The following is a 12,246-nucleotide window of genomic DNA, read 5'->3' as shown; positions in this document are numbered from 1 at the left end:
CATTTCATGAATGCAGAAAACATGTAAGGTATTGAGTGCACAGATCAACCTTGCTTGTGCCAATTTTGTTTAATAATATTAATTGTGAACAGTGATAATATTATCACGTCACTGAGGTTTTACAGAATGATCTGTCTGTATTTAAGGTTTTGATGGAAGACCAGGGCTGATGGGAGCTAAAGGTGAACAGGGTAATTCAGGATATCCTGGCAACCCTGGTCCTAGGGGACGTCCTGGATTTGGAGGGGAACAGGGCATTAAAGGAAAGCAGGGTCCTATTGGAGACATTGGATATCCTGGATCACAAGGTAAGTGAACCTGATCTTCGAACATGGACACACTTCCTAAATGTGAATGATGCCCCATGAGTCAAAATGTGTCATACACAAAAAAAAATGAGGGTACTTTTTGTTTCATCCACAGCTGTTTGGTGCATCATCCGTTTGTTTCCTGTTCTTCATTTGTAATACATATATGTATATGTATATATATATATATATATATATATATATATATGAAATATGATACTTAAAAATTACTTGTATCTATTTATTTTTTATTGCAGAATAGTATACAATGAAAATTATTTTGTATAATGTGAGATAGTCTTTTAAGTATATACACAGAACAAGGGAATAAGCTTGTAGCGCTAGAGTTGTGGATAATGGAAGACAGCTGGAACAACCCAAACCAGAGTCACTCATGTACTGGTCAGAGAACAGATGTCTACAGATGAAGGGAGCAGAACATAAGAGGGTAGTCAGGAGTATATTGAATATGAAACAAGTGCAAACACACACAACGAGGCTCTATAGTGTAGTACTTTTCAGTAAGCTCTACTTAAAAGTGCCTGAGTAGTATAATCTTCACCTGGAGATATGGTGTAGGTGTCTTGATTTGGGATGGGAGATTGGGGATGATGGGGGATAGCCCAATGTCCATAAAATGTAAAAAAAAATAAAAAAAAAATAAAAAAATAAAAAAATAAAGTGTAGTATGTAAATAGACACAGATATGGCTAAAATCATGTAAATAGATGCACTCACATTTTCTGGAGCCCATAAGTGGCTCCCAGCAAATAGCATGGAGTAGTATATATCCCCACTCTTATATATATATTGTAATAGTGGTCCTCACTGTGAAAAGAAAAAGAAAAAAACATAGTGAACATTGTTATACGGAAAGGGAATACAATAATTGAAAATGTACTCAATTGAGAGGCTTTCACTCAGTCCTTACAGCATAGGTGTTATCATCCCCACCAAGGATGTAAAGTCCAGGTATCAGGAACAAACAGGATAGTCCAGGATAAATTAAAATTATGCTGATTTACTGTAAATATATAAAACAATATAGAAAGTACAGTAAAAATCACGCTAACAGGTTTTGCCCTATTACGTAGGTTTTATCAAAGTGAAGCTCAACTCATTCATTCTGTTGAACATCGCGTATTATGCAACTCGACTTCTAATACTTGCTAATCATATATTTTTCTCCATAATGTGCCAATTTCCCATTGCAGGTTTGGTTCATACAACATGGTTTAGAGAGCTTTAACATCCTATATGACAAACATGTTTCAAGACAGTACTTTTAATGGCTGGAATTGTTGGGCTTTCTGGCATGATGTCTTAATGCTATATTTTGGTTTGGCATGGATATATCTAACTTTCTCACTCCCATTGTTGAGAACTGCATGCATATATATCTATCTATGCTGCTAAATATTTATATTTGATGGGAAATGTGAAAATATGCTGAGTCTTATAAAGAATGATACATTTATATATATATATAATATATATATATATATATATATAAAGCAAAACATCCATTTAATTTCTTCTACTAATGAAGTACTACGTAATACGTATGTATTCGAAGGTAGGTCTTACACGTAATTTGTGTAGACATCGAGGCCAATGTTTTTATCATGTTTTACCTATTGGTTGCCAAGATGTTATTTTAAATCATTTTACTTATTGGTCATCCTTGGGTTTTGTCTGTCAGGATGTAATGGGTCAATATTATCACCAATTAGTAACAAACAAAGCATACAATCTGGTACCAGTTCTAATAAGTGGGTTTTTCAAGTAACGAAAATTAACCTTGGGCAGGGCAGTGGAACTGACAAGGCTGTACTTAGATAACACAGATGCTACCTGCCCTTTATAATAAATTAAAAGAAAAAGAAAGTGCATGTGCTAGTCATACACAGTAGCTATACAAATATGGATAATATGGGTCGGGCCAACATTTAGTCAGTTTGATGAAACCTGAGACACTACTTGACATGTGCTAGTGCATTGCATGAATATCTTGGTGCAGGCATTTGTGCTACCTTTGTCATGATTAAGCAGCAGCAGTGCAGTCCTCTCATAAATAGTGTTTTGCAGTATAATCTCATGGGTACATGGTCCCATTAGGTGGTGCCGCAATTTTTTTGTGGAGATAAGATATTCAGTTCTCTAAAGAAAAATATTTTGATGATTGGATTGGATGCTGAATGAGAGAGAGAGAGAGAGAGACGAAGCAATCTAACTCTGTTCAGCTAACATTCAAAATCACTAGTAATCATCTGATCTGGAACCGTTATTTTAATAAACCACTAACTTAAAACCAATGTGACTCAATAAAATCATCCATAACGTCACCCATGCTGAATCCTTGCAATTACATTTCCATTGTCTTGATTAGTCATCTGACCTGCTGATTTCTTTTCTGAGGATGTCCTAGTAAAGGTCTTGGGTTATCAGACCTGACACTCTCTTGATATTGTTAGACTCCTCTCCCGAAGTTTGCAAACAGGAGAGCTGCACTCCAACAATAACCTGAGGGCAAGAGGCTAATCCTGTCCTGTGAGGATTAAAAATCACTTGTTTGCTGTATCATTCAGTCTGCACTCTCCATTCCGCCCATTTGCTTTTCTTTCATACATTTTGTCTGTTTTTCCTTCATCATTTCTTTATTGCAAACACCACCAACCTCCATATATTTGATGTCACTCTCTATGGTTTGGGCTTCTTCACATAGGCTGCCAAGGTGAGAAAATGCATTGTAGCTTAAAAGCAGATGGACTAACTGACCAGCTTTTATGCAAGCATTGCATTGACAATACGTGACACCCCTTATTCACAACTGTACTTGGTAAGAACCATTGAATTAAGTGTGCTCAGGTGTTGCGTGAAAGCAACATTGATATTTATATACCCAGTGATGCATAACTAGTTATCTCTTTATTCTTTGATGCTCTACAGAATGACTCGGATTTGTTTACGTAAACCTAAAGCAGTATTCCACACTCCGGAGACATGTTTGTTCAGCCATGGTCATACGATATGGTCAAGATTTTATGACCAGTCGCGTAGACAGAGGTGGAGATTATGACTATAGAATACGGTTTATGATCCCAACCTAAAATTTTAGATGCTTTATTTGGATTTCCTTTGTGGTTGAATTGCAATGCCTTTCATGTCAGAAATTAATCTTAGAATTTACTATCACCTTTAGTAGATTCTATCTCCATAAACGTATTGTACACTCGTACCTTGTATGTTTGTCATATTTAACCCCTTAAGGACACATGACGTGTGTGACATGTCATGATTCCATTTTATTCCAGAAGCTTGGTCCTTAAGGGGTTAAAGGACAGATTATTCTGCTCGATAAAATATCGTAATTGCTTTATTATGCAGCCCATGGATTTATCAATACTACATAGACAGAGTATTCTATTTTTGCAATACAAGATAATGTTGTAATAAATACTCTGTGTTCTATATTGAACTGACATGTTGGCTTGCAAAACAGAAGTCCAATACAATAAAGATGCTCATTAAATTGCTAAGACTGATTTCTAACTTGAAATAAGCGTTGTTACATTCTTAACTCTAGACTCCTGATTTTGAAATGCTGCTTCAAGTCTTGGGGCAAACATATTTTCTATTCTTATATGTGCCTCACATTTTGACAATGGTTTACACATACAAAAAAATTTTAATTGTATAAATACACAGATATATATATATATACTATTCTTTTTTTTTTTTTAACATAGCAGAGTTCTTGGGAATTTTGTTTATGTGTACAAAACCCTTCCATTGGATAACAATGGAGCAAAAAAAAAAAAAAAAAAGGGATAGTTATAACAAAGAGTGCATCATAAGGGGTTTCACTGCAGTCAGTTGTGTAGTGCTGTAGGCAGTAACCTTGCCTTAGGCAATATATTTTTAGACAACTAATGCTTTTGCAGCTAACTCATCGCCTGCTAGGTAACTGTATGTAGCAATTTATGAGGCTTACCTGTCATTTTATCCAATAACACCTTGCTTTTACTTCACTACTGGAGGAGCAGGCTCTTTATTGTTCCTATCCTATTCTAGAAGGATACACAATGGAGTGTAACTCCATCCTGGCTTATGAAAGGTCAAAACTCCTCCAGAAGTGATGGGTTCACGTCTGTGTTCTAATTCTGGTAGATTTCAGGTTACTGAGTTATTGGGAATTTTTCCAGGTTTTCCAGGGATGAAAGGTATATCTGGAGACAGAGGCGCCCCAAGTCTTCCTGGGCCGAAAGGACGTCCAGGGTTTCCAGGAGATGCAGGTCGCCCTGGAGAAATTGGACTTCCCGGACCTCAAGGGCCTGGAGGGCGTGATGGACGACCAGGTTTCTCAGGAACTAAAGGTGAGTCGTCTCTTATCACCCACTTGTGTGGAACCTCCTAGTGAATGACAGTGTGTGTGTTGTGGCCATACTGTTAGCTCTGTTTGGCATTATTGTTATGTTTTACAAAATCACAATAGGTGTGCAACCAGGCAACATTAAGCACCTATACACATAAAGATAGAAGATAAATATTTGTGGCTATGGGGAGCCAAGATACATGTTACTACCATTTGGCTTCTCTGCTGTTTTCAAGCCAGTTTAATAGATAAAATGAAAGAATGGAATACTGAAGTATAGGTTCCAAATGGAGAGCTGTGGGCAACTGACATAAAAAGCACATATCTCTTTTAGGTGAAAAGGGCTCTCCTGGTGTGATTGGTTTTACTGGCATGCCTGGTCGACCGGGAAATCCAGGTGCCAATGGATTTAAAGGGTTGGACGGCATACCTGGGAGAGATGGCAATCTTGGAAGGCCTGGAAATAGGGGACAGAAAGGTAAATTTGTCTTTGATAAATTCAACGTTTCATTTTTTATGTTTAGATGTTTCCGCCTTCTTTCTTTTAACCAGTGTAATTATTGTGCAACTGTCTTTGATTTTTGTGCTATTGCTTGGCAGATTGTTAAAAATATTATGTTATATTTTGCATTGTGTAAATGTTATATATATAAATATTTCCTGATAGTATGATTATATACCCCTTTTATTACATTTTTGCAGGTGTTACAGGAGATCCTGGTCTGCAAGGTCCTCCATCCAAAAGAGAGGAATCTGAAAGGCTTGTGTTAAAAGGCGCACTAGGAGATAAAGGTTATAGTGGGCAGCCAGGTTTTTCTGGACCACGAGGTAACATTAATGCATAATTCTGACAAAAACATTTATAACCCACCACACAGGAATGAGAGGGAAAGGTGGAAACACAGTACAGGTTACTCTATCTGATCAGAGATATACCTAGGGTATTTGACACCCAGGGTGGAATTACATTTTAGCTCCACCCCTCCAAAAAAAAATACAACCGCATTTGTGTCTCTTTGCGCATCTGTCAACACCTTTTGTGTCTTTCCTTATACCTTTCACCCATTGTGTGTCATTTCCTACCCGTCTCACCTCTTTGTGTGTCTTTCTTTACTACCCCTCACTCTCTTCTGTGTCTCCCCAAACTCCCCTCTCAACCTCTTCTGTGTCTCTCTTTACTACTACATACGACTTTCCATACCTCATTTTTATTTAGTGATTGTCCTTCCATTCCTCTTCACCCCATTTTGTGTTGTCCCTTTTTCCCCTCATTTTGTGTCCCCCCTTACTCCTCCCCTTCTTTTGTGTTTTCCCTTGTGTTCCTATCCCCCACTTACCCAGTCCCATATTGTAGAATGGAGATTGGGACCATGGAAGAGGAGCAGTCTTTCAGGAATGCTCCAGGCTCAGACATATTCCAGCTCCCTCCAATCACTCACACTGCCGCTTGGAGCCTGACACACTCCTGGACTCCAGTCTACCAAGACTGACAAGAAAAAAGGGGGATGCTCCCAAATCAGCCTTGTCACACTCTTCCCTCCTGTCACTCACCTGTGGCAGACTGCATTTTTATGCTACTATATCTGATAATAACATTTACCCCCATTTCATAACCCAGTGGAAAGGGGGGCATCCCCTCTGAATATTTAACCCCTTCCTGTTACACATGGCCACTCGCCCACGTTACCTAATGTTTAGGTAAACCACCCCCATCTCATAAGTTAAGAGAGTAGGGTTTCTAGGGATCTTCATTTAATTCTATTTAACTATTTTTCATTATCTGAATATATTACGGTAGTTATTATTATTTTTATTTTACAAAATGTGCACAAATCAAATTGAGCAATAAATGTAAAATGCATAAAATGGGATTTAGAAAAAAATTGAACGGGGGGCAGGGCCTGACCGCAGAGCCGAGCAGTCGACAACTGAAAGAGCTCCTGCAATAATCCGCACATGAAACCACTTTTCCCAATACAAACGGAGACTAACCGGGCTGATTGAACCAGCAAAAGATGGGGAACACTAAGAGGAGCACAATGATACCCCACAGACAGCAAAATGAGCATTTTATGCCGGACCAGCGGCGGAGGCCTACTCGACTGGAGGGAGTAGGAGAGGCTCTCCCCCCTCCACGACCGAGGGCCGCGATGCAGAGAGATCCCTGCCGCCCCCCCCCCGCCCTCTGGACCGGTGGGGCTCATCCAGGTCCACCGACCTAAAGCAAGCATGCACCTCTGGGATGCAACCTTGAACCACGGTGCCCAAACAGCTCCACGAGGCATGGCCAAGATGGCCGACAGCAGAGCTGTTAACCCGCAACAGCAGACAGATGAGGCCTGGGCGGAGGCTTTCAGGGCCAAATGGGAGGCAGTCTGCCTACTCTTCTGGTGCCGAATTGGGGCTAAGCACCCACACCCCACACAGGAATCAGCCTCAAACACAAAGAGTTCCTGCGCACCCCTTAAAAAGCACCCGGATCACCCGGACTAAGCGCTGCAACCCAAAAAATGGCCACAGGGCACGAGGACCCGACGGACGAAGTGCAGACCGGGCATTACCCGCCCGCAGCTGCCACACAGAGGCCAGGCACAGGCATCCAAAGCACCCGCCGGAAATGCCCACAAACCATCAGCCACCGTGTACGGTCCCAACAGCTTGCAACCAGCATGGTACCGCTATCGGATAAAAAGCCCACGGACACCTTACACCCAACGTACAGCCAGCTCAGCCGGAACAGACCCGAAGGGCAGAGTCACTCAGCCACCAGGCACGCATCTAGCCAACACCTGCCCCTCACCACAGTCAGGACCGGGGATGCCACAGCAGACCAGAACCGACACACACAAGGCACACTACCAACAGCAGAAGCCTCAGCAGGTGCTAGGGGGCACGGACACTCCTACTGAGCACAAGTGGTTCCAGCCGAGAGCCGGAGTCGGGTGAACCCCAGAGACTGTAAGCATCAACCACTGAGGACACAGTAATGACCCCCAATGAGACTTTCCTAAGATAACCGACCTACTACTTGCCTTATAGCCCAGTTTAAGTTAGCAAATCTGCCCTTACATTTTTTAAGATAACCTAAACCTTTTACTTTTACATTAGCATGATCTTACCTACGAATTCTCATATTTTATTTAAGCATGGTTCTCAGTAATCTGTTTAGTCTCAACATATGTCTAATTAATAGCCTCAATGTACCTCTCCTAATGGTATAACTGACAGGTTTTCACGCATATACGACGGCCCCACTTAGATGGCACCCACCCTGCTCAGCTAATTAAGCCTGTTTTATGCGTCCTCTAACCAGTTTAAACTTTACATGACATATACCAGATGGTATGACTGGTTTGCCCAACCTATGTGTACAGAGGACCACTTCTCTTTGATAATCGTTGTATTACTCTGTTCTTTAATTCACTCTCACAGTCCAGTTGGTAAACATAATTTAGAGCATTTACTGCAATATAGCATCCTGGACGTATGTTATCTAGCTTGTAACAATCCTATTATTAACAAAAATGTGCTTACTCATCAAGACCATGAACATGTTATGTATGTCGTATCGAACGCTTGTTACTACTATTATGGCCTCGCAAAGCTATATGTATTACTCTGCACACAAAAATAAAGAATAAAAAATAAAATTAAAAAAAATAAAAATTTAACAAACTAAATGTTCTTCACTGCACACATGTAGTTAAGTAAATGCAATCATGTTTTTTTTTTAGGTGATAAAGGTATGCCTGGTCCCCCAGGAGCACTTGGATTACCTGGTACACCTGGTAGCCCAAGCAGACAAAAGGGTCCGCCTGGGGACCCTGGGCTTTCCGGACCTCCTGGAAGACCTGGTTTCTCTGGACCAAAAGGAGAACCTGGAATAATTGGATTTCCTGGAATGCCTGGACCAACTGTAAGTAGGCTTCATGGTTTTAAGTATTAATTAAAAAAAAAACTCAATGAAGGAAAGCACAGAAATAGTGGAATAAGTAAAGGTACAATAATAAAAAATACTCTTAATACAAATAGTTATTGTATGAAGGGAATTTTACTAAGTACCAAATTTGCATTAGCGAACTAATCTATAATCATTTGAGACGATTTGACGCAATTCAAAGTTTCAATTCGAATAAAAGTCGCAACGTCAGAGGAGAACCCATACCAGAACTGGCCTGAATTTGTCCTACTCCAATTAGTCATTTTAGGACCAACAGCTAACAGTTTCAGTGCAAGATTAATCCAGCTTTTCTTCCAGAGGTAAATGAAACGAGATCATTGAGTTAGGTAATAAAACATGTACCCTTCAAAACATGTTTGAAATCCAGAGAAATGTATATGTATGCTTCCTTTATATTCCTTAATATTACATTATAATTTATAGGGTGATGACGGACCTCCTGGATCCCCAGGTTTTCCTGGCAGTCCTGGTCAACCAGGTTTTAAAGGTAAGAATTATAACTTAAATAGTAACAGTAAACTACTCTTGTAGTTTGTATGCATTCAATCTACAATATCAAAGTTTTCCATTCATCATTGCATGCCTTTGGATTTCTCAACCCCACCCCATAAAGTATTTTTTGCCCATAGTGACGTGTGAACACAAAAATTGATCATTTTGAACACCTCACACTTTCATTTCTTATTTCAGGTTTTAAAAGGAGGACCTACTTACTACTGCCCAATAGGGCATTGTAGGTTAAAATAACGTGTTATAAAGGGTTAGAGTAACCCTTTAATTGTTTTTAGTCTATTCCTGTAGCATGATTAACTTAAATGGCATGGGATCTCTTGGATATCCCTTTATCTCAGCTTCCTTTCTTTAGTGTTGTAAATATAGTTACACAGTCGAAAAAAAGACGGGTATCCAAGTTCAATCCCCAAAACTCATTTTTTTATGCTGTTGATCTAAAAGAAGGCAAAAACGAACAATTGTAGACTTTTCCAATTATGCTGGAAAAAGGGGGGGAAAAGTAATTATTAACTCCATAAAGGCAATTAGATTTCTAATAGGACCAACAACCAACCTGTTCACATACATATTCAAGGGACACTTTAGACACCCAGACCACTTTAGCTCATTGAAGTGGTCTGAGCGCAGTGTCCCTGTCAGTTTAACCCTGCAATTGTAATTATTGCAGTTACTGATAACAATAGCAATAAGAACTCTTGCCTGTTGTATATTCCTACTAATAAACTGGTCAGCACATGGTACAGCGGTTTGTACTGACCGTGTATATATTTCATTAGTGCTATCATATCCCCTCAGAGGTGCCTTTTTTCAGAGAAAACAAATGCAGTTTTTCTAGCCTTTCTTCATAACTAATGTTTTCCACCCCCCTTATTAATTTTGTAGCTCGCCTTTGCACTTTTTCTATTTCTGCAATATCCATCTTTAAAGCTGGCGCCCAATATTGCACCATATATTCAAAATTGGGTATTACCATTGATTTATGAAGAAGCAAAATTATATTTCATATATATGTATTATATTTGATCACATGAATCAATGCTCCTTTTACAAATGAAAAGGAGCTAGTACCTTACTAGCTTTTTGCAATGGCAGACTGGCATGCATACTGTTGCCTAGCTTGTTATCTATAATTGTTCCCAAGTCATGCATTTCGAGAAGGGATTAAATAAACCCTGCATGTACCATAACCATTTCATCTAACATTTCAATATGGGCAGCCAATGCTGACAATTGCAGAATTCTAGTTCTTTTTCCCTAAAATTAAAGAAGATGCTGCTTTTTAGACATCCTTAAAGGACCACTATAGTGCCAGGAAAACAAACTCCCGCCGGGCTGAAGGGGGAGGAAGGGGGTTAAACACTCACCTTTCTCCAGCGCCGGGCTCCCTCGGCGCTGGGGACTCTCCTCCTCCTTCGGTCGTCATCGGCTGAATGCGTGTAGCAAGAGCCGCGCGCGCATTCAGCCAATCCATAGGAAAGCATTCCCAATGCTTTCCTATGGACGCTGGCGTCTTCTCACTGTGAAAATCACAGTGAGAAGCGCGGAAGGCCTCTAGCGGCTGTCAATGAGACAGCCACTAGAGGCTGGATTAACCCTAAAGTAAACATAGCAGTTTCTCTGAAACTGCTATGTTTACAGCAGGCAGGGTTAATCCTAGATAGACATGGCACCCAGACCACTTCATTAAGCTGAAGTGGTCTGGGTGTCTATAGTGGTCCTTTAATGAATTGTGCTCAGTGTCAAAAAAATGAACTTCTGATTTTACACTTTTGTAGCTTAAAGTTATAAGCAAGTTAACACATTTTTTTTTCTCTTATCTTAGGTGAACAAGGTGAGTCTCTAGGAGAGAATGGACGTCGGGGAAGTAAAGGAGAGCCAGGATCAGCTGGAAGTCAAGGTAATGACTTTTTGTGTTTTTAAATTCATGCCTAGTCAACAGGTTATCTGTCTGACATACAGAGATGACAGATATATCCAGTCACACAGAATGAATGTGTGAAAATTGTATATACATATATGTGGTTTTCACTAAATTGAGTATTGTCGGGAAGCCAAAGTTAATTGAGAGTGAATTTCAACTTCAATGCCCAAATTGCTGAACAGGAAGCATAACATTTATTTGTAATTCACTTTGAATCCCCAACAATTCTCACTTTATTAACTAAACACAAAATAAGTAAATCAAAGTATTTATTTATGTCACAGACATAGTATATGTCTGCAATGCATACCCATTTTGGAACAAATTCAGTAATTAATTTGAGAATTGTATACAAAAGCAATGTGGAAGTAGTTTAATGTAAAAAGCTGAAACACCTAATTTGAAAAGAAAATGACACCTTTTTGTTGATGCCAGTTTCATTATTACAGACTCCAGTAAATACTATAAAAGGTTTCTATTAATGTAAGGTGTGCACCAATGTAAGTACAAACACACTTTTCTCGGTTGCGCTTCACATACAGCTACGTGAACATGGGTTATCTTTAGTAATTTGCATGGCGTGCCAATACTGTGCCAGAATGTCTTTACATTTGATTTTTCTGTTGTCTCAGGTTTCAATATACTACGTATATTGTAAAAATTACAGTCATATGCGGATGGCACTGTAGAATTTAAAAAACAATAGCTCAACTATTAGCTAACATTGGCCTTAATTTAATATTTTTTCTGACTATTAAAATATCAAACAACATAACATATATTAAAAATATATATCAATATATCAAAAAATATCAAAATATTAAATCATTTTGAGGGGAATGGCTGCCTGATTCCTGAGCTCCACTGCCTGGCACGCTCAGATGCGCCTCATAAACACCTACTTCTACCCATGGGGAGATCTAAAAGGTCAGACATGACAGACCGCAGAGGGTACCCCAGTCTGCTTCCATCCGCAATTATTTGCAGGTGCCAGTGGTCCCCTGCTCTGAACAGAGTAAAGACAATATTATGCCTTCGTCTCCAACCTCCATGGCCTCGGTATCACCACGCTGCTCTACAGCGCAATTAACATAACAACCAGATTGGTATTCCCTATTTACCTCCCATCCAAAGCAGGAAGACTTGTCAAACTTTTGGAAATAAAATA

The 12,246-nt window shown here is 39.5% G+C and overlaps 1 protein-coding gene across 2 annotated transcripts in view; it reads left to right on the top strand.

Moving 5' to 3' along the window:
• The window catches only part of COL4A6 (collagen type IV alpha 6 chain), a 252,067-nt gene that overhangs the window by 219,494 nt on the left and 20,327 nt on the right, over window positions 1–12,246 (top strand). For both annotated transcript variants that reach the window (XM_063432131.1, XM_063432130.1), the window contains 7 exons: window positions 147–308; window positions 4,514–4,684; window positions 5,018–5,161; window positions 5,386–5,511; window positions 8,418–8,599; window positions 9,068–9,131; window positions 10,980–11,054. In XM_063432131.1, the coding sequence (XP_063288201.1) occupies window positions 147–308; window positions 4,514–4,684; window positions 5,018–5,161; window positions 5,386–5,511; window positions 8,418–8,599; window positions 9,068–9,131; window positions 10,980–11,054 (924 nt within the window). The remainder of the gene's footprint in view (window positions 1–146; window positions 309–4,513; window positions 4,685–5,017; window positions 5,162–5,385; window positions 5,512–8,417; window positions 8,600–9,067; window positions 9,132–10,979; window positions 11,055–12,246) is intronic.

This window comes from Pelobates fuscus, chromosome 9 (assembly GCF_036172605.1).
Source record: "Pelobates fuscus isolate aPelFus1 chromosome 9, aPelFus1.pri, whole genome shotgun sequence".
Lineage (NCBI taxonomy): Eukaryota > Metazoa > Chordata > Amphibia > Anura > Pelobatidae > Pelobates > Pelobates fuscus.
The sequence above is the reverse complement of the archived record's forward strand: the minus strand, read 5'-3'. Positions and strand labels throughout refer to the sequence as shown.